Source organism: Camarhynchus parvulus, chromosome 17 (assembly GCF_901933205.1).
Source record: "Camarhynchus parvulus chromosome 17, STF_HiC, whole genome shotgun sequence".
In the NCBI taxonomy this organism is placed as follows: Eukaryota; Metazoa; Chordata; class Aves; order Passeriformes; family Thraupidae; genus Camarhynchus; species Camarhynchus parvulus.
Window position 1 is genome coordinate 9614489 of NC_044587.1, and position 22824 is coordinate 9637312.

The following is a 22824-nucleotide window of genomic DNA, read 5'->3' on the forward strand; positions in this document are numbered from 1 at the left end:
ACAGATGTCTGCAATGGAAACACAACGTGGGAGCCACAAACATCCCACCTCAGTGCTGTTCCTTTCTCTGCCCTCCCAGCTTGCAAGCTGCAGCCTCTCCACTAAACCAAGGCACACTAGAAATGCACTTCAGCATTTGGCTCAGGCAGGACCATGGAATGTGCAGCTTTTTGTCCCAGAGTTTGCCTCACACTCAGTATTCCATGCAGAGGCTCACCCTGAGAGGAATGCTCCATGTGAGCCAGGGTTCTGGCACAGACCTGCCATGGCACTTGCCAGCTCACCCCTTGGCACACACTAATTAATGCTGGCCTGCCACAGCCTTAGAAACACCAGGGCTGACATGGTCAGCAGCTCCAGCAGCTCTCCATGGAGATTCCTCACTGTGCTCCTTCTCAGAGAAAAGTACTGGCATTTTACTTCAATTTAAAAATTGAAAAATATTTAAGATAGAATTGTCCTTTTCCATGGATGTGCAGGTAGCTAAGAACAGAAATATTCACTGACTGGGCTAAAATTGGCAAAAATTAACGTTGCACAAATAATTTGAAATGCCTCCTCCTTAGACATTCAGGTGGCTGAATCTCATGGTGAAACTTCTAGAAGCTCAGAGAGCAAAGCTGAGCTGTTCCATAGGGTCCTACCCCTGCCCCACTGGGTTCTGCAGACAGGTATGGGAGCCTTAACCAAGCAGAGCATTTCCACTCTCACACTCCCTCTGGGAATGCTGGGGGTGGCAACAATTGCTCACTGCACACATTACAGAGCAGCTTCCCAAACATGAAAGGCAGTGCAGGCTGGAGTAGAGGCTGTGGGAAGCACAAAGGCTCGGGATTGCTCACACAGTGAGGACATGGATGGCACTAATGCACAGGCCTTTGCTTTCTGGCCCTGGCTGAAAAACCCCCAATTCTGTGCCTGTGTTAAATACAGCAGCACTTGTAGCAGACAACCTCCCCCAAGCCCTGCAGAGGCTCCCCCACTCCATCTCAGAGCAGGTTTTCCAGGGTTTCCCGAGCACACGTGCCTCTGAATGTTGTGCTGAGCACACTTGAAGAGAATCGATGCTGAATGTGCCTCCCCAGACAGCACCACACAGGCAGCACACTCCACATTCCCTGGTTTTAATCAGAAAGAAGCCTGGATTCTTTTTGTACATTACTCTGGAGATGGCATCACATCCTGCAGGAAAAGCTGTCTTGACTGATTAGCACAGCCTTGTGTGAAACCTTGAGCAAGTCTTATCCAGATTCATCCTGGCTGCCTTTAGTACCTAAATGATGCTGCAGTTTTTGGAATTGGTCACCTCAGACACCATCACAGAGAACAGAAAGGTGATGTCAGAGGACTGCTCCGAATGAGCCGAACCATCCCTTTCCACTGATTCCAGTGTGAACACTATTTAATCAATGCCTGTAATTAGCAGGATAAATCTGGACCCTAATGGCTCTGCATTACTCAGCTATCTGAGGCAAAGGGAGCTGCATGAACCTCCTGCATTCCGGCTGTGGATGTGAGGGATGAGCTGTGTGTGTCTCACAGACACCTCAGCAGACACAGGCCTGTCCCAGGACCCTCTCAGTCACTCCTGATGCCCTGGGGCTGCTCCAAGTGTTCCTGGACTCCTTCCAGCACCTCTGCAGGAATATGTTGTTTATATGCCAGATATATCGACCATCATAATCTTTGTATTAATCCGACTACCAGAGGCCATTCAGCCTCCAGCCAAAGCCTTCACAGGGCTTCTATATCCTGCCACCTCCTCCTCACCTGACCCAGGCACAGGATTGGATTATTGTTATCCAGGCACAGATTCCAGGATGTGTACGAGCTGTTTGTGTGTCACACAGAGCTGGCCTGTGTCAGCAGAATTGAGGTCGTGGCTGCATTTGCCTCAGCCCACCCCACGGCAAGGCAGCTCCCTGCCTTGGGAGCTCCATTAGGAGGCTCTTTCAAGTTTTTGGTCCAGTATGAAACAAGAAGAGATGCTGGGACTTGTAGACCGAGCTGGCATCACAATGAATACATACAACCATAAAAAGATTCTGCTGAAACAATAATCAAATATGCTTAATAAAACTGTGACCAATGGATGCACTGTCTGGGCAAGAATGTGCTCACAAAGCTGGGAGGTAGAATAAAGGACAAGGAAAGGCAAGGCTGCTATTTCTCCAACACGGGCTGTCTGGCTGCCTCATGACACAGCTGCAGCACCCACACACAGCCCAGGATGGAGGTGCCCATGTGGGGAAGCCTTCATAAGTAAGGAATGTCTACCTCAAATCCCCTTGCAGGCAGGAGGCCCTCACTGGGGCCTTCCCCTCACCTCACTGGGGCCTCTACAGAGCTGCCATTGTAAGGTGCAGAGCAGCCCTAAGCCCTCACAGCCCCTCACAGCAGCCAGACTCCCCAAACCTCCACACTCCCCTCACAGCTGCCAGGATACCCCTCTGCCCTCAGCTCTCTCACTGCTCCCCATGCCCCCAAACCCCTCAAGCCCTCACAATTCCCTCACAGCCCTTACAGCGCCCCCCAAGCCCTCACAGATCCTCAAGCCCCCACAGTCTTCTCACAGCTGCGAGACCCCCTTGAGCCTTTAGGGTCCCCCGAGCCCTCACAGGAGCCAGGCTCCCTCAGAGCCCCTCTCAGCCTCACCCTGCCCTCACACCGCCCGCCCCAGCCCCTTCCCGCCACCCGCGCGCGCTGTCGCCATGACAACGGCCGCGCGCGGCCCCGCCACCCTCGGGCCGGGGCCGCGCGCCAGAAAGTGCTGGAATGCCGCTGCAGCCCGCGCGTGCGCACGCGGGGTCTTTCCCCCACCCGCCGCGGCGCTGCAGCGGCGGCTGAAGCGGGACGGGGCGACGGGCGGGGAAGGAAGGAGGGAGACCTGGCTGGAGGAACGGGGGCGAGGGGTGAGGGGCAAGCCCTAAGGACCCTCTGGGAACCCGCCCTGTCCCGCAGTGAGGAGGAGCCGCGCCTCCGCTGCGCAAAGCGCGCACTCGGGTCCGTGAATGGGCGGCTGCGGCGGCCACCGCCCATAGCCCGCTGCGGAGTCACTGCGACGGTTACCAGGGCACTTCGTTCTCCGCCAATCAAACGGCGTTAGCTCATCCCCCACTGCCGGCAGCCAATCGGCTTCGACATCAATCATTCAATTGAGCCAATCAGAAACGCCGTGAGCGAGCTGAGGCGGGCACTCGCGGCTCCCGGTTGCCTAACTGTAAAGCCAACAGACAGGGGGGCGGGGCGAATAGGAGCCGTCGGTTTGAGTGACAGCAGCGCAGCCAATTAGATTCTCTCATTTGTAGAGCCTCGCTATAAGCATCCAATCGTTGCTGCGAGTGGCCGCCTGGGCGGGGAGAAGAAGGCTGCGCGCGCATTCCGCTGCTATATAAGGGCTGGCGGTTGCTTCACGCAGCCAGAGTCGGTTGGGGAAAATCTGGGGTTGTAGTGAGCGCTCGGAGCTGCCGCCATCATGAGAGAGATTGTGCACCTGCAGGCCGGGCAATGCGGAAACCAGATCGGAGCCAAGGTCCGGGCGGGGAAAGAGGGCGCGGGGGCGGGAGGGGAGCGTGCCCGGTCCGGCGCGGCCGCCGCTGACGCGCTTCTCTTCGGCAGTTCTGGGAGGTGATCAGCGACGAACATGGTATCGACCCCACCGGTACCTACCACGGGGACAGCGACCTGCAGCTGGAGCGCATCAATGTCTACTACAATGAGGCCACAGGTAGGGCCCGGACCCGCCCCGCCGTGCTCCCCCCCGGCCCCCCCGGCGCGGTAGTCATGGCTCTCCCTGTGTTGCAGGCGGCAAGTACGTGCCCCGCGCCGTGCTGGTGGACCTGGAGCCCGGCACCATGGACTCGGTGCGCTCCGGGCCTTTCGGGCAGATATTCAGGCCAGACAACTTCGTGTTCGGTGAGTGCGCGGGGGCGGGAGGAACCGCGGGGTGGGGCGGGCAGGGCACTGCGGGGCTGCCCCGCCGCACATGCTCCGAGGGACCGGCCCGGACGGGGCTAATCCTGGCGTGAAATACCGGGATTGCGGTTGGGAGCCGCTCCGAGGTGGCACCAGAGGTCGTTGCTTTTCGGTTTTTCGTTACCACCTCCGTGCGTGCCACCGGGAGAAATGGGGTGGCTGCTGTATCATTGATAATTAATGTTTGCCTGTGTCTGTCGAGCCACTGCAGAGGTGCCTGTGCGAAACCACAGCCCTGCGCTCGATAAGATGAAAGCTTTCATGGAGCCTGATGCTCTTAGGCTTTGCTTGCAAGCAATAAGCAGGAAGCAGTGACCGTAATCTAATACGAAAATGGCTCTTTTCCAGGTCAGAGCGGAGCAGGAAACAACTGGGCAAAGGGCCATTATACGGAAGGTGCTGAATTAGTTGATTCGGTGTTAGATGTTGTAAGAAAGGAGGCAGAAAGCTGTGATTGTCTCCAGGGCTTTCAGCTTACTCACTCACTGGGTGGTGGCACAGGCTCTGGCATGGGTACCCTTCTCATCAGCAAAATCCGTGAGGAGTACCCAGACCGAATTATGAATACTTTCAGTGTGGTGCCCTCCCCTAAAGTGTCAGATACTGTAGTAGAGCCCTACAACGCCACGCTCTCGGTGCACCAGCTGGTGGAGAACACGGACGAGACGTACTGTATCGATAACGAGGCGCTGTACGACATTTGCTTCAGAACACTGAAGTTAACGACCCCCACCTACGGTGATCTGAACCACCTCGTGTCAGCCACCATGAGCGGTGTCACCACCTGCCTGCGGTTCCCGGGCCAGCTCAACGCTGACCTGCGGAAGCTGGCAGTGAACATGGTTCCCTTCCCACGTCTGCACTTTTTCATGCCCGGTTTTGCCCCGCTCACCAGCCGTGGGAGCCAGCAGTACCGGGCTCTAACCGTGCCAGAGCTCACCCAGCAGATGTTCGATGCCAAGAACATGATGGCAGCGTGTGACCCTCGTCACGGCCGCTATCTGACGGTGGCCGCTGTCTTTAGGGGCCGCATGTCCATGAAAGAGGTGGATGAGCAGATGCTAAACGTTCAGAACAAAAATAGCAGCTATTTTGTTGAATGGATCCCTAATAACGTTAAGACAGCAGTCTGTGACATTCCACCTCGCGGCCTCAAAATGTCTGCCACCTTCATTGGCAACAGCACGGCCATCCAGGAGCTGTTCAAACGCATTTCTGAGCAGTTCACTGCGATGTTCCGCAGAAAGGCTTTCCTGCACTGGTACACGGGTGAGGGCATGGACGAGATGGAGTTCACAGAGGCTGAGAGCAACATGAACGACCTGGTGTCTGAGTACCAGCAGTACCAGGATGCCACAGCTGAGGAGGAGGGAGAGTTCGAGGAGGAGGCTGAGGAGGAGGCAGAGTAAAGCTATGCAGTTGAACACCTGTAAATTTTGTTTAAAGTTGTATGAACTCTCTCATTCAAAAGTTCTGTTTGTGTTGTGTTATTATTGCTGTTTCCGAGTCACTCCCAATGCTGTACAGGCACCATTAAAGCAGTTTTCACAGTGCAAGTCCCCGTCTCCTCTGTTCCCACCGGTACGATTCCCGCGTGCCGTCCCCATAGGTGAGCCCACAGATGTCCTGCAGATCTGGAACACAAAAACAATAAAACATGGGGCTTAGCACTAGCACTGTCACCCTGTCCATGGTAACCCCCCTTCTGTCCCTGCCCTCAGCCAGGTGCCTCTGCTGTGTCACTGCCACGGTGGCAGTCTGGTGTGGGGACTGAAGACATTCCCTGGTGTTCTCTTACACTCAGGTACTGCTGGAGGGGGGCACATTTAACAGGGAGGGTGGAATTAACTCTGGGCTGTGTCTAAATTTAGGTGCCTGCCTGTGGCCTGGTGCAGCCGGGCCTGGCAGGAGCTGAGCAGGGCTCACAGGAGCTTTGAGCTGCCTGGGCACAAAATGGTGCCACAGAGCTGTGCCCAGCTCTGGGTGTTCCTGCAGCAGCTGAGCTGCTCCCCTGCAGCCCCAGCAGGCAGCCCTGGCCTGGCCCAAGGGTGCTGGGTGCACTGTCACAGGTGACACCAAAGCTGTCCCATGCACACAGCTCTTCTGCAGTGATTTCAGAAATCACAGCAGAGGTCTGGATAATCAGGTGTTTGTGCAGCCTCTGCTCTTTGGGTGAGCTGAACACCTGACAAGTGTCTGGCACTGGTTTCTCTCATGAAAACCCTGTATTAACAGCAGGTTTTTACAATGGAACCAATTCATATGATTGGTGCTGCTTCAAGTGACAAAGCTGTCAACCGAAGAGCTGGACAGGAGGGAGCAGGCTCCTTCCCTGCTGAAAAAAATCTGTTCAGTGTTCTAAATTATAACTGCTCCTGTTTAAAGGTTTTCTGCCTTAATTAATTTTCTCCACCCAGAGCCGGACTGGTTGGAGCAGTTAAAACTGTGCTGACTGGTGGCTCCAGAGGCAGGGAAGTGGGAATGTCTGCAGAGCAGGGCCCAGTGTCAGACCTGCACTCAACATTCTGCTCTCTGGGCTCAGCCTCCCCATCAGCCACAGCCCAGCCCTGCCTGGAGAGTTGTTTTCCCACTCTGCTTTCAGTCCTGCCATATTTCATATCTTCTCCCATTTTCCCCCTCTGCACTGCAGCAAGGATGAGCAGTGAGTCCAGTTCTTCCCAGCTGAGCTCCACGATTTCCCACCTACATGACTGAGCTGTGACCAAACACAGGAAAGCATTAGTTGCTGATTTGTTGAGATTTTTTAACCTGGTACATTAATGCTTTCAGGTGCATGGACACACCTTCCCCTTACATACAAAATTCCTCCAGACCTCTCCTTTTAGGCAGCCCAAGATGGGGCTCAGGCAGGGACCTGTCCTGGTGGCAAATACCATTTCCCTGCACTTTCTGTTCTTTCTCAACCCCTCCACACCATCTACCTTTTCCTTTTTATCAGACTTCAAGCTTTTTAGAGCAAACCCCTTTCCTGGCACGTGACAGGTGGGATGTCACTGAGCCTGGGTGGGGAATGGTGGCTGGAAACGTGAAGCCTGGGAGAGGCTGGCAGTGGGAATGCTGGGCTGTCCTGCAGCCAGGGCATGGCAGAGCTCCAGCACCTCAGCACAGAGCAGAAAAAACCCATGTGGAACACCTCAGTGATTGTTCACTGCTGTGCCACTCCAGCCAGTAGCAGCACTACTTAACCCAGTAATTAGCATTAGTGACTTTCATTTTTGCTCAGCTGATGAACTTACGTGGTACAAAGCCCATGTAGTTGGGGATGAGTCCAGCACGGCTGTAAATTTTGGTGTCTGGCCAGTGTGTCAGGGGGAATCTCCTGCCCAACGTGTAAGGTGGATTTCTCTCCAGAAGCTGGAAAACAAAACAAAAAAAAAACCCACAACAACATGGAATGGTTTATTTTAAAACACACTATTTTTACCAAAGTCATGTGCTTTGACTCTGCATTATATAAAATATTTAGCCAACATAAAGCAATTCTCCTTCCAGTCCTGCTTTTTTCTAATTAGGAGCTACATTGCATTGTCTCTTTTTCCACTCCATAAATTTTTCTCCTGGCAGGTGTTGGCAGCAGTCCCTGCCAGCTCGTCCCCCATGCCCACAGCGTGGCCCAGCCGCTGTCCTTGGGATCCTGACCCAGGCTGCAGAGATTTATTCCCTTGGGGATCATCCCCAAGTCCCAAAGCTCCTGCTCTGCTGTCCCTGGAGCTGGTGTTCCTGTGCTGTGGCTGTGTTTGGGCTTGACCCCTTTTGTGTTTCCATCAGTCCCACCAACAGCAATAGCCTGGAATTCCCCGGCCAGGAGGAACAGGAAGGCTTAGGGGGCATTAAGGAAGAGTGCAAATCATCCCCTGCCCTCTGAGGCTGGGCAGCAGGATGGGTGTCACAGCTGGTGTCACAGCTCTGCAGCCACAGAAGCCTAAAGGTGTCCCTGGAGCTGTTTGGGGTGTGGAGCAGGGATGTGGGTCACGGAGCGCAGCACACCGAGCCCTTTGTGCTGGGCTGGAGCCCAGGCTGTGGCTCCTCGGGGGGTTTCTGCCGTGCCTGCTGCAGGCAGTGAGCAGCGATCCGTGGCACATCTGGAACCGAGGACAGCAAAGATTTAGGGCAGCAGATTAGTGGCTTGAAGTCAGAAGCCATCTTAGCTAGAAATGTGGTGTGATTCTCCCTGCAGCGCGTCTGCCGAGCGCCGCAGCCCGGAGCGCTGAATCCCGCACGGACGGACGGACGGACGGACCGTCCCCGGCTGGACCAGGGCACGGCAGGCGTGTCCGAGGCACCGCGGCAGGAAGGGTGGCACACAGCACATTCAGAGATAAATGCCCGGGTTTTGTTCCGTTTGCTCCATTTCAATTCCTAACCACGGCAGCAGGGAAGGAGACGGGAAATGCAGCTCATGCAAAGCTCGGCGCTGCCCTGCGCTCCCCGCTCGGCGCTGCCCAGATGATTTCCCTGAGCTGGGGACCCTCAGCCCGGGACGCTTTTCCGACATCAGCCCCATGTGCTCGGGGATGGAGGCGCGGCCGTGGGGCCCGGGGAGCAGCAGGGGCTGGGGGTGTCAGCCTGTGCTTAATGCGCTGATCCGCTGGGCCAGGGAGGCTGCTGCACCCCGGGGGTGACACTGCACCCCAGAGATCCCTCTGCACCCTGGGGGTGACACTGCACCCCGGGGATCCCTCTGCATCCTGGGAATGACACCGCATCCCGGGAATGACACTGCACTCCGGGAATCACAGTGCGCCGAGGATCCCTCTGCATCCCGGGGATCCCTCTGCACCCCACGAATGACACTGCACCCCGGGGATCCCACTGGACTCCGGGAATCACACTGCATCACGGGGATCCCTCTGCCTCTCTGCACCCCGGGGATCCCACTGCACCCCGGGGATCTCTCTGCATCCCAGAGATCCCTCTGCACCCCAGGAATATCTCTGCACCCCAGGAATCTCTGCATCCCGGGAATGACACTGCACCCCATAGATCCCGCTGCACCCCAGAGATCCCACTGCACCCCAGAGATCCCGCTGCACCCCATAGATCCCGCTGCACCCCATAGATCCCGCTGCATCCCAGGGATCCCGCTGCATCCCAGGGATCCCGCTGCATCCCAGGATGTCACGCCGTGCTGGGGGCAGGGAGGGATGTGTAGCTCTGGATGCAAACTCTCAGCTGCTGCCGGAGGGATCTCACTTTCCGTGCCCGAGGATTATGTGTCATTGTATGGGAGCTCTTTCAGCAAGGCAACAGCTTTTCAGGAGGGATATTTCTGCATCCTTCCCAAAAGGAGGAGAAAGAAGGTCGAGATCCCTTTAAGACAAATTGTGTTAGGAAAGGAAAAAGCCTTACAACCCAATAAATTATGTATTACAGGAAGTCACCAGCACTGCCAACCAGACAGAGGAGATGTATTCTATAAAGGAAGTGCAGGTAGTTGCATCCTGTATTTCTGCACCCAGAGCAACATTTTTAACAGCTACTCTTGACCCAGCCCTCACTGTATTTCCTTAATCCTTTTATGAACTCATTTACCATCCTTTAATGTCCCAAGGAAACAAGTTATACAATTTAATTGCTGGTGTTTTTTCCAATGTTAACTAACAGCATTTGATTTTGCTTGTGCTTGCACCCCAGTTCTAATCCTACTCCTGAAAATTCAGCACCAGCGTTATGCACATTCTCATTTCAACAATCTATCATTTACCTGGCGACGGTCAAATTCCTCCATGGCTTTCTTCACACCCAACAGGTAGGTCATGCCAACGTTGTCCAGGGAGCAGGGGATGTAGCCAGTGTACCCTTTGGGTGGAGGCAAAAGAGAACATTTTCTGCTTGAGGACATACAGAGATCATTTCAAGACCAACCACTCTGAGAGTAGAGGAGCCTGGGATGAATATAAAACCTTAAAGTATAAGAAGGAAAAATGAATCTGTTTAAATTGTAAAATTAACTCTTACATGTGAGGTATCTTCTCTGAAGGAGATACCTCTCTTTTGCCTTATGATTCCCAAGGAGAACACATGTTGGTCAGCATGTGGTATGGAAGAACCATTTCAGTTTCTTAGTCCTTTTTTTTTTTTACATCTACAGCTCTTTCATGTTTTCTCCCAATTTAATGCACATTCAGGGGCTAACAATGGCATGTTCAACCTTTTTTCCTCATCTCCTCTGCCCATCCAACAAATTCCCACAAGAGAAACCTTATAAAGTCTGAAACTACACAAAACCTAGTGAGGTAGACCCCAAAAGCAGCCCAAACTGCCCCTTTCCAAAGGAATGCTTTGGAGAGGGAAATTTGTCTTCTGCGCCCTAAAGCCTGGCCCCTGTCTCGTTTTAATTGGAATATTGTGATCCCTGTCGTGCAGAGTGAAGGATCCCACCTGCTGCAGTGGGATCCTTGAGGGGGATCAGCCCATCACCCATCACAGCTCTCCTGCTGCACGGGAATGTTCTCCCAGAGCAGGGGGGAAGACGTGGAACACCCTTTGTGGGACACATTTTACACCTTTATGGTGGGGCCATACCCCTGTGTGTGTGGACTTGGTGATTCAGGAAAACATCTGATTTCTAGGAGATGGCAAACCACCCCAGCAGGGTGGGGCACAGCCCAAGGACCAGCTCTCCTCACCACCTGCAGGGAAATGAGGTGGCTCCTGAATCCCTTCCACTGCCCATGGGCACCGGGTGACAGCATCCCCAGCGTGACAGCATCCACAGGGTGACAGCATCCCAAATGGTGACAGAGCAGCCCAAAAGGTGACAGCATCCCTGTCCTAGGGTGACGTTATGATGCTTGTACCCCCATTTGGGTGTTCTGTTTATGCTGGATATCATGTTCTGTGCCTTCAAGACTGGCTCTGAAGAACGAATGGTTTGTTTTGGTTTTGCTCTCAGCTGCTCCCCCACGGCTGGTGGGACACAGAGACAGGGCAGTACATGGTGCTGCTTTTGCTTTTTGCTTTGCTTTTTGCTTTTTCTCTCGCTCTTGCTTCTGCTTTGCTTCTGCTTGCTCTTGCTTCTGCTCATTTGCTAGTTTAGCTAAACAGTCCAAATTTTCCCTGGACTGTTTCTCCTTTCCCTTTTTTGGAATCACTCAAACCTGCTCCGGGCTGGGACCTGGGAACACCGAGAGTTTGCACCTTGTGGCTGCAGCAGCTGCCCCAGCACAGGAGGGACTGAGAACAGAGCGACCACCCCCAAGAGAGACTTTCTGAATTTGTCATCTTTTTCAGAGTGGTGTCATCTGGTATTGTTCCTTTTGTGTGCTGGAGGTGCTGTGCCTGTTAAATAAACAGGTTCTTTCCACTTCTCTCTGAGGAATCCTTCCCAAACTGGTTGTGCGAAGAAGCTGTGTGGGTTTGCTTTCTGGAGGGGCCCCTTTGGAGGTTTTCTCCCAAATTTGCCCTAAACCAGGACAATCCCAAAGGGTGGCAGCATCCCAAGGGGCGACAGCATCCCCAGGGTGACAGCATCCCAAATAAATGCCCTTGCAGGGAGTGCACCAGGGATATTTTCCATCCCAAACAAGCTGGAGCCACTGGGCAGTGCCACTGAGGTTTCCCCTGGGCAGAAGGGTCCCATCAATTCCCCAGAGAGCTGCAGGTGCCCTGGCTGTGCTTTACCTAAGGTGGCTTTCTGTCGGATGGCATTGGGCACTGGCAGCACTGGCAAGGTGTAATCTGCTGCTGCAACCCCTCCTGGCAGTGCCACACCTCCGCTTTCCAGCTGCTCAAAACAAAAAGAGAAATCAAATCAAACACCAGTAAAACCTGCTTTTGCCCTCAGCTGCACTGCTTAAATCACTGCCAGCACTGGGAATGGCAGCTGCCATTTCCAGTTCTTCCCAGCTTCACTCCAAGAGCCTCCCCAGCCGTTTCTGGGAAAGCCAAATTATGAGATGAGCAAGTAGCAGACCTAGAAAGGGTTTGCAAAGTCCTCATGGAGAACAAGGGGAGCTCTGGGCACTGAGCTCCTGTGCAAATCTGTTTCTGAGGGCAAGGAGCAGGAATGCCCCTTCTTGGGATTTACATCCAAGCCAGCTTTTGACTCCATACGTCAAACCTCTAATCTCTGCCTTCAGAGGATTTGCAGAAATCCCGGGATTTCTGCAGGAACGTGACAGAGGCTGTCACTGGCTCCAGAGAAAATACATATTTTATTAAAAAATAATAAACATAATAACAATTTTTTAAAAACACAAAAAAAAAAACCCAAAAGCCAAAACAAACAAAAAGACCCCCCCCAACCCCCCGTCCAAAAAAAAAACCCCAAACAAAAAAAATCCCTAAACGAACAAAAAGAACAGAATGAAACTTGCTGGTCTGGAGGGATATTTGGCTGTGCTCTGCTCAACAGGCAAACCCCAGTACTGGTGTTCAAAGGAGAGGCAATGATGGTGGGAAATTCAGGTGGGGGCAGCTACAGGGTCAGAAACCCAACCAAAGGTGCTGGGACTGCTCTGGTTTGAGGAGGAGGAGGAAGAGGAGGAGGAGGAGGAGGAAGGCAGCATCAGGGCTCCAAGGACACCCTAAGGAAGCACAAGCCTGGCTGCCCAGCACAGCACAACACAACTTTAGGGACTGGGATTGAAGCCAAACCCACCCAAAGGAGAAATGAAGCCTTTTTGATTGGGAAGTGTAATTAATGATCAAAACCATTTCCTGAAGATGGAGTAGATTTGCTGCTGCTGGAAACATTTCTGTGTCTGATGTTTCTCTACACAAACTCCTAACTTTGTGCCCTTACCATTTGCTGGATTAACCCCTTTTCTGACCCAGACATGGGGCAGCTGAGAGGTGTTTTAAAAGCTTTTATTCCATTTTCAATCTTATGTGAAGGGTGAGACAATACAGATGTTATAACTCACACCATCACAATCAGAAGCTTTAAAGCATTTACAGCATAGTGTAAAAAGCTAATTAAAGCTAATATTATTAAAGCTAATAAGCCAAAAAAACACTCATGAGTGTACTGTAATTAAGAAATAGTTAGCTTCTAATTGTAACAGCATCAATTATAACACCTGTATTAACTCACCCTTCACATGAGACTGAAAATAGTATAAAAGTTTTTAAAGGTCTCTCAGTTACCCTATCTCTGGGTCAGAAAAGGGCCTAATGTGGGTCAGAAAAGGGCTTAATCCAAGAGGCACTCCCAGCCGTGTGAAATTCCCCTCTTATTGGGGAAGATGAAACAGGAAAGCCTTATCAATATGATTGTCTGGCAAAAGATTTTGAGAATATAGAAACTATAAGTGAGATTGAAATGAAAGCAGCTTTGAGATCCCTCAGTTACTGAACAACTGGAAAACAATGGTGTGGCTGGCTGAAGGTGATCCCCTTTTGATGGAACAACACCCTCTGCTTGCAGACAGGCCCAAGGGTCAGAGCAGACCCTGCCAGCTTGGCAGAAGGGCCCAAAGAGGAGTTCTTAGGGTTTAAAATGTAACACAGGATGGTAATGTAATGATTCTTATAGGCTGTATGGAAATGCTGTAGGATTTGTATATTGTACTAGATTGGTTAGTGAGAATCAGAATGTTCAACACAGGAGAAGATTTATTGTATTGTAACAGGAACCTTGCTCTCTTACCCTTTTATGCTCTTACCTTTTTTACTCCCTACTCTCTCACCCTCTCCCCCTCTCTCCCCCCTCTCTTCTCTCAGCCTGCTCTGAGCTGTGGCTGGCAGCTCCCAGCAGGGCCCTGCACCCAGGCCCTTTGCAATAAACCCCAAGTTCCTGACCTGGCTGCAGAGATCTCTCCTCTCCATCCATCCCCACTGTCCTACCCCCGATGCTCCCTCACCCCCCAGCCCCACTCACCATTTTTGTCCCTGCACAGTGGCACTGGCAGCTCCCTGTCCCTTTGCCCAGGAGCTGTGCCAGGGGTGCCATGGCCAGCTCCCTGTGCAGCTGCTCAGCCGCAGGGTGTGGGGCCAGCCCCGGGGGCTGCCAGCCCTGCTGGGCACCGGGCACGGCCAGGGGGCTCTGCCAGCCCTGCTGGGCACCGGGTACGGCCGGGGGGCTCTGCCAGCCCTGCTGGGCACCAGGCATGGCCGGGGGGCTCTGCCCAGCCTGGGCATTCAGCGGGGTCTGCACCGGCTCCTCCAGCACCGTGGGCACGGGCTGCGGCCCCAGGGGGATCTCGGGAGGGCTCGTGATGGTCTGGTAGGTGACATAACCTGAGGGACAGACACTGAGTTAGGGCACTGAGGTAGAGGACGAGGCATTCCCGTTATCCCCATGCCATGGGAAGGAGCCCGGAGGTAGAGCCAGAACAGATCAACTTGGAAGAGACCACAAGGATCCACTCCATGCACATCCCAGAATAGCTACAAACTATGAACTCTATTTAAATTAAATGTAAATAACTAAAACCAAAGGGAAGCTGCAATACATAAAGAATGTACTGCAGGAAACAATGAGATATGGAATTTCTGCTTTGTATAGGCTTCCATATTATTCCTACAATGATTTTGGATGCATCATTATTCCTTATAGCCCTCTTGGTTCTTCAATTTCCAAATCCTGGGAACACCATACTTATGCCTGCTGAGTTCTTTTTTCACAAGTTTTGTTTCCATTTTTTTCCTCTGATCCTCATCAGCCCCATCAATAATCCAGCCTGCACAGAAATCCAGCACAAATCCCAGTTAAATAACACTTATTCCAGCTGTCACCAAAACAGTAAAATATCACCAGCCAAGGTAAAAAGTAGTAAAGAGGGGAAAAACCCGCAATCCTTAACTCCACGTGGCTGTGGCAGCCCACCCCAAACAGAGCCCCCTCCAAGGAATTCTTGCTCTGGCACCATTGCTGCTCATCGAGGAAAGGATCTGCTGTAACACTGGCTGGAAAAAAATTATCTCACATCCAGCAAATGCTGAATATCTCCACTGTGAACCAGGGACAGAGCCCTGTCATTTGAGATTCTGCAGGCACAGCTGAGCTGGGTAACTTTGGTCTGATTTCCCCTTAAAAATCGCCCCTGCCATGGCTGCCCAGCCCTGTGTGACCCCCTGGCTCAGGCACTTTCTCTGTGCCAGCAGTGAATCCCATTTTTCCCCTCCTCTGTAGCTCCAGAGGAGATTCACTCCTCCACCCCACAGCCTTCTTGGAAAGCTGTTACTGTGTCAGCCTGGTCTTTTTAAAACAAACCAAATTCCTTCCATTTTTGTGCTCACAGGCCATTTTTTCCCAGGTCATTAGAGCCTTGCTGTGAGCTCCCCTTGGGAGCACATCTGCATCCAGGGCTGAGCCCAGGGCATGAGGAGCTCCCTTCCAGCAGAGGCTCCATCTGCAGACAGCCCATTCCTCTGCAGTGCTGGATTAGTGCTGGACTCACTCTTAGATGTTTTGTCCAAGCTGAATGATTCCATGATTTCTGCAAATCTGCAGAAATCAGAAAAATCTGCCCTTTTCTGCATGACTATAAATTTCTGGTGGGCATTTAGGTGTGTAATCTGCCCATAATTACATAACAATGTGTATATATTCTGTATACAACTTTGGAAATATATATAATATGCTCTATGCAACTGAATTATTAAGTATCCTGGCTGCCACCAAAATAAAGAAAAATTCTTGATTAAAATGATTTTTCAATCCAATGTGCAAATTTTAAAGCAGGTTTATTTTTTTACTTCATTATTAAGAAGAATGTTGAATCTGCTCTCTATCTCCCACAAACCAAAGGAAAGGGAAACTTAGGTTGTTCTGTACTTGAGAAATCCATGTGAGCTCCTTTTTATCACCCTGGGGTTTGCAAACTGATTGATTCTGAAAGGCTGCACAGTGGAGCACGAAATGAAAAGCCAGGAGAGCACAGTGCTTCTGATTTGAGGAAATATCCACATTGTCAGCTCAGGTTCCTGGGGAGTGGCTGCCTGCACAATTGGCCTGTGCCACAGCCAGTTGCAGCCTGGATGATGGATAATTCAGCACATCCCTGGCTGATTTCATGGAATCACAGAATATCCTGAGCTGGGAGGGACCCACAGGGATCCCCCAGCCCAGCCCCTGTCCCTGCCCAGCCCCCCCACAACCCCACCGTGTCCATCCCTGGCAGCGCTGTCCAAAGGCTCCTGGAGCTCTGGCAGCCTCGGGGCCGTGCCCATTCCCTGGGCAGCCTGGGCAGTGCCAGCACCCTCTGGGGGAAGAACCTTGCCCTGAGCTCAGCCTGAGCTGCCCTGGCCCAGCCCCAGCCGTTCTTTGGTCACCAGAGTGAAGAGATCCCCAACAGCAGAGCCTGATTGCACTTCCAGCAAGAAAACAAATGGGATTCAACTGATAGAAACTATCAAAGTACTTGGTGCCCATCAATGAGACTTTATCAAAGCCAGAGCTCGAGAAAAAATCTTGAGACCAAATTTGCTAAAGGAGCCCCAGGCCCCACACTGCCACGAGCTCTTTGATCACCATCACATCGAGCACCCAGGAGGACACCAGGGGCACCTGGGCAGGGTTTGAGGGATTGCTCAGGCCCAGCTGGGCAGCAGGAGCTGCTGTGACCTTGTCAGCACAGCCAGGGCTGGTTCTTCAGGACCTCCCTGAGGAGCAGCAAACATGAGCATCAGCACTGGCAACGATGAGGGAACCAAAATAATGAGAGAGCAACTCGGTCAACTGGTTAGTTGGGTCTGTCCAAGCTGTGTTTTAGACCAAGGAAATGCAAATCCAGATCTCCAGGAATGAAGCCTGTAAACACCACCTGTGTAGCGCAGGCCTGGATCCTGGAGAGCAGGGCCAGGAGCAGCAGAGAGGCCCCAAGAAGCTGCAGGACACAAATTCCCAGTGAGAAATGAGAGAGCAACACTTGGGTGTGGCCATTCCCAGGGAAATAAAGACCCAGATCCCACAGGGGAACATTATCCCTGTGCTCAGCATGCAGGAAACTCACTGCCACTGTCCAGGGCACCCACACAGCCACGGGATGTGGCAAAAGTGTCCCCAAAGGGTGGCACATCCCCAGGGGCTGACCAGGGCAGCCCTGAGTGCCTGCCTGGGGCTGCTCAGCAGGGACACAGCACTCTGCACAAAGGGCTGGGACTTGGAAGGAAATTCCTGCAAATTCCAGGTGCTGGGAATCCACATGAGCCTGTCTGTGCTTGATGGAGGAGATGGGGCCTGTTAGCAAAGTGGAGAGGGGAAAGAGGGGAAAAAAAGAGGGAAAAGAGGGGGAAAGAAGGGAAAAGAGGGGGGAGAAAAGGGAAAAGGGAAAGGAGGGGGAAAAGAGGGAAAAGAGGGAAAAAGAGGGAAAAAGAGGGATAAGGGAAAGCACAGGAGCCCTTCTGCTGAGCTGAGGAGGAGCAGCAAGAAGCAGAATCAAGGCCAAGCTGTCAGAGCTGGAGCAGAGCAAGCTGTGCACCAGGCAGGTGAGCCAGAAAAAAATCTGATTTAGGAGACCAGATCTTCCCCAGAAAGGTGGATTTTAGCCTGTGGAATTGTGCTGGGTTTGAGTGGGATAGAGGTGATTTTCTTTATAGAAGCTAATACAGGCCATGGTTTGGATTTGTGAGCAGGCAGCTGTAGGGGGTTTAGTTGCCAGCCAGGGTTAAACCACAGCAGGAATTCTGGAAGAATTGGGGAGTGAATTGATGATATGCCATAAAATCACTTATCTCCATTGAACTGAAGATAACCTGGGAACTGAAACTCTCCCCAGCACCAGAATCCCCATCCTCATCAGCTGAGGCCAAGAGCTGCAGCACCTCACTCTGCTGCTCTCCAGCTGTCAGAGCTGTGATTGCCCCAGGGAAAAATCCCATTTCATCCCAGGACAGAGCCCACTGGTGGTAATTAACACAGTGCTCATTAGCAGGGTGCATTTGCTCACCTGGGTGGTCGATGTGGTAATGGTACTGGAGGAGGTTTTCCTTGGAGTCCAGTGGTGCCAGCAGGGAGCGAGGGCTCTTCCTGACGTTGGGATCTGTCAGCAGCTCGTGGGTGGTTCTGCCATAGGTGTCCCCAAAGGTGAAGGTGAACTGAGGAACGTAGCCCCCATAGCTGAGGAGGAGAGCAGAAAGGAGCCATCAGCATGATGGCAGTGGTGGGGTTAATTGTGGAATCCCAGAATGGTTTGGGTTGGAAGAAACCTTAAATCCCATCCAGTGCCACCCCAGCCATGGCAGGGACACCTCCCACTGTCCCAGGTGCTCCCAGCCCTGCCCAGCCTGGCCTTGGGCACTGCCAGGGATCCAGGGGCAGCCCCAGCTGCTCTGGGCACCCTGTGCCAGGGCCTGCCCACCCTGCCAGGGAACAATTCCCAATTCCCAATATCCCATCCAGCCCTGCCCTCTGGCAGTGCAGATCTGCTGCAGAGTGTCTGTACCCTGGGCAGGCCCTGTCCAGAGCCCAGGGAAGGGAGGATGGGATGAGCCCAGGGGGAGCAGCAGAACAGGTGGGGGGAGAACTGAGAGCACAGCTGTGGTCACAGGAGCCAGCAGGGAGTGTCTGTGTTTCACATGCAAGTTCTCCTCTGGCAGCATAAACTGCTCATCAGTTGTCAGGCATGCACAGGCACAGGCCCCTGGTCCATGGAGAAACGTGGGAGCAGCACCTGTGGATGGGAAAACTCCCAGCCCAGCCTGGGCTTTGGCAGCACCAACATCCCCAATCCCCCAGTTCAAATACCATTTCCAGTTCAGTGCCCCAGTTTAAACTCTGCAGTGCCTCTCTGCTCTGACACACTCTGAGCAACTGAGAAAATCCCAGTGTCTCTTGTTCATTGAAACTCAAAAATCAGAATGATTCCTCTCTTGCACCCCCTCTCTCTGCTCACAGCGAGGAGGGGGCCCAGGCTGATGAGCCCACCCAGGCACAGGGGGGCACAGGGACGGTGATCAGTCCCAGAACAAACACAGCTCAGATTTTTGGGATCTCTCCAGTGCCCAAGCCCTGGGCTGGGAACTGTGACTTGTTGTGGCCAAGGGCAGGGCAGGTGCTGGAGCTCTGGGACACATCAGACACTCGAGCTGTTCCAGTCTCACATTTCCCAATGCTGATGCTGTTCCAGCACTGAAGGAAGGTAGAGCAGCCAGTTGCAATGGACAGAAATATTCCATCAATGAGCCCAGCGTGGATCCGGGGCTAGAGCCAGATGATGCATGAGGATCATAAGATGATGAGTAAGTCCTTTCCCTTCCAAACAGTTTAAACAGCAGCCAGCAGAGCTGTGCATTCACTCCTGGCAGGTTTCCCCACTCTGCATGCAGGATTCCTCCTGGTGCCTCATCCCCAGGGGTTCTCAATGAGTTCTTGCAACACGGATGATAAACTGAGCAAGGGCACAAATGACACAGCCCAAATAATTACAGGATGGCTGGAGGGATTTTGATCCTGGACAAAATAATGGCTGGGCTGAGAAAGGGCTCTGTTGCCCTGCAATTAAACAGAGATCACCTGAGCCAGGGGGGATCTGCCAGGGAGGGAGGCACAGGTAAATCCTGGGGCAGGGCTGGCTGTGCCCCGTGCTGGGGCTGATGGAGGATCCCCTTTTGGGGAGCCCTGTTTGGGCTCAGGCTGGTGAGCAATGAAACCCCTGTGGCCCGAGGCTGAGCCCTCTCACCCCCCCTTGCTCAGCCCTATCTGCTCCATCACCACTCCCAGGCTGCCACCCAACCTGCTCTGCCTCCCTGCCAAGCAGAGCCTTGGCCCTGCGCCATCCTCGCTTGTCTCCAAACCCTCCCAGCTCTGCAGGGCCAGGCTGTGCCCAGCATTCATGGACTGACCCCTTCTCTGCCCACCCAGACCCTCCCAAGCCATCCCACTCGCTGGGTTTAGGCCTCCCAGTCCCTGGAGCACTGTGGTGGCTTTTCCAAACCCCTGCTGTGGCTTCCCAGTCCCCTTGGGCACTGTGGTGGCTTTCCAGACTCCTGCTGTGACCATTGCCTGCCCTGATGACAATGATGTGCTCTGGTGCTCTCTCTGCAGTGTTTGTAGCTCCTCTGGCACAGGGGGTGCAGCACCTGGGACACTTGGGGACATGTGCACACAAACCCTGCTCCTGTGACAGCCCAGTGCAGGGCTCTGCTGGGGATGCCCTCCAGGCAGCTCCTCCTCACTCTCAGCACCCAAAGCAGATGCAAAGCAGCATCCTCAGCACCCACGGTGGCTCAGGGGGTGCCCCGAGCCTGCACAGCACCAAGAGAAGCAGCAGCAGGGTTTGCCTCCTCCTCCTCCAGCTCCGGAGAGGAGCAGCCCCAGGTGCTGAGCCCATCCCAGGGCTCGGAGCTGCTCCTGAGGGAGCTGCAGCCAGGCAGGGGTGAGCAAGGGAAGGAGTTGGGGCTTTTGGGGCTGCAATTCCAGCCCCAGCTCCCTCCTTGCTGTTCCCTCGTCTGTCCCCCAGCACAGCTCTGATGGCACACAGGGAATGTCACATCAGATGGCCACAGCAATGCAAAAATGAGTAAAAAAACCCCAGGCTCAGAGTTTATGTAAGTGGGAAGGTGGAGAGATCAGTCATGGAAAATCCTGCCTGTCACTGCAAGGGGAAGGGCTGCTTGGGTCACCACCAGGAGCAGCCTAAGGAAATGTTCTCCACCCTCCCCCTGTGCCTGGGCTCTGCCTCCCCACACCTGCCTGGCATTCCCTGTGCCAGGGCTCACCTTGGCCTGGGCTGATCAGGGGTTTCACCTGCTTTTCCCTTGGGGCCAACCCAGCCCTTCCACCCAGCCCAGGTCTCACCAAGGACCCCACACACAAATTCACAGCAAACCCCAAATTCCTCCCATTCACATCTTACCTTCTCCCCCTGCCTCATAGCCAGGCTTTCTTCCTTCCAAGCCTTTAGAGGAGAGTGCCACAAAGAGCTTTGGGAAGAAATCCAGCTACTTATGGAGGAGATGACAGAAGTTCCCAGTCTCTGACCCAGCAGCAGGACAGGGCTCCAGCCCAGTGACCAGAGGGTGTCACATCTCTACAACCCCTTAGTCAAAGGAGACCTCCAAAAATCCTTGATGCAAATATTAAGACAGTTTGGAAGCCAAGCCCTGCACAGTAGCTCTGCTGACATTTGGCAGCTTAAAAGAAATGGGGAAAAAGGGAGGGAAAGAACCATTTTGGCTTTGCTGTCCATGTGCCATGGCATGGTCTGTAGCTGTACCCCTCTCTGTAAGGTGCTGCTTCCCCTGGAGCTCTGTCTCCTTCAGACTATGGATACATGGAATGTTGAATAGTGCCTTTAAAAAACCCCAAAACATCCTGAGTCATAAACACTCCCTGACCCCAAGCAGAGCCATGTGCATTGGAAATGGATGTTTTGGATGAACTCACCCAGGGATGTGGTAGGGGTTTTCAGGGAAGATGCTCTTTCCCCTGGAGCCTGCCATGATGATGTTACAGCTCGTGCTGGGCAGGGGGAGAGGAGACACAGCTCAGTGCAATCACCAGGGGAGCCTCTGTGATGTCAGCCCCAACAGGTTCCACCTGCAGCACAAACCCCTCAGCTCCTCCAGGACACAGCTCTGTCCTTGCCCACCTGGGCGTTTTGAAGGAGCACAGGAATTTTACAGCGTTTGTCAGGTACCCTGAGGGCCCCCAGCCCGGGACCCTGGGAGTGGCCCCAGCACACACACAGGTCCATATTCACAAACACAGCTCCATGTTCACAAACAAACACAGCTCCTTGTTCACACACACTCACAGCTCCATGTTCACACACAGCTCCATGTTCACACTCACAGCTCCATGTTCACACTCACAGCTCCTGGTCACACACACAGCTCCATGTTCACACTCCCAGCTCCATGGTCACATCCCCCCAGGGCCAGGCTGCCTCTCCCCCCAGGCCAGCAGGGACATCGAGGCAGGGGCTCAGGGCTCCCTGGGCTGCTGTGGAGGCTCAGCCACCCCCCCTCTGCCCGCTCCCCTCTGCCCTGGCTGTCTGGGGACTCCCTGTTGGATCCTGCAGGATGAAGGTTGTTCCCAGTCCCAACACCACATGGCCCTGGTGCCTTGCTGGGTCTCTCCCTGCCCAGCTGGAGGCAGGCCCAGAACAGGAGCTCCTGTTTGCTGAACAGCCCAGGGGTGGTTTGGGATGGATGGGACCACAAAAATCACCTTGTTCCACCCCTGCCATGGCAGGGACACCTCCCACTGTCCCAGGTGCTCCCAGCCCTGCCCAGCCTGGCCTTGGGCACTGCCAGGGATCCAGGGGCAGCCACAGCTGCTCTGGGCACCCTGTGCCAGGGCCTGCCCACCCTCACAGGGAACAATTCCCAATTCCCAATATCCCATCCAGCCCTGCCCTCCTTGATCTTGAGGCCATTCCCCCTTGTCCTGTCCCTCCATGCCCTCACACACCCCGTGTACATTGAGTTGATCAGCTCCCAGATTTTTGGGAAAAAAAACATGGAATATTTTCCATGTGATCATAGGACTGGTCACTGGTGCAGCTTAAACTTCTTGCATATGAGATGTTTGAATTAAAAATTCAGTATTTATGAACATGCTTGGCTTTTAGACATCTCACTGAGCTGAGTGTTCTTCAGCCCTTCAAAAAGTATATAGCAACTTCTGAAGTTGAAAATTATTAACTTCTTTCTCCCTAAATTCCCCTCTCATCTGACTGGAATTGCAATTGGAGCTGCTACTTGACGTAGTTGTTGTGTTTGTCATCCCTGGCATAAGGAGATTATCTAATTATCAAGTACTTACCATGTAAGTTTTAAACCTAATTTTTCCATCAATCTTGAGTATTTTTGTAATTTTCTGTGGTAGTTGTTTGCTGCAGAGGTGTGGTTCTTGCAGGACAGCAGCTTTAAAGGATGGAGAACTTGTGTTGGTTCCCTTCCCCAGGTGTGAGCCCAGAGCTGTCACATGCAGGACCT

At 53.2% G+C, this 22824-nt stretch overlaps 2 protein-coding genes across 2 annotated transcripts; one reads left to right on the forward strand and one right to left on the reverse strand.

Annotated features, from left to right (window-relative positions):
- The first annotated feature begins 3403 nt into the window (after positions 1–3403).
- Positions 3404–5531, forward strand: TUBB4B (tubulin beta 4B class IVb). Its single transcript, XM_030961759.1, has 4 exons — positions 3404–3532; positions 3619–3727; positions 3805–3915; positions 4324–5531. The coding sequence occupies exons 1-4, from the start codon at positions 3476–3478 to the stop codon at positions 5382–5384; spliced, it is 1338 nt and encodes a 445-aa protein (XP_030817619.1). The 5' UTR covers positions 3404–3475; the 3' UTR covers positions 5385–5531.
- Positions 5521–21324, reverse strand: FAM166A (family with sequence similarity 166 member A). Its single transcript, XM_030961760.1, has 8 exons — positions 21269–21324; positions 17832–18001; positions 14012–14178; positions 13820–13945; positions 11620–11722; positions 9701–9795; positions 7233–7350; positions 5521–5609 (listed from the first exon to the last, which is right to left on the reverse strand). The coding sequence occupies exons 1-8, from the start codon at positions 21322–21324 to the stop codon at positions 5521–5523; spliced, it is 924 nt and encodes a 307-aa protein (XP_030817620.1).
- Between the last annotated feature and the right edge of the window lie 1500 nt (positions 21325–22824).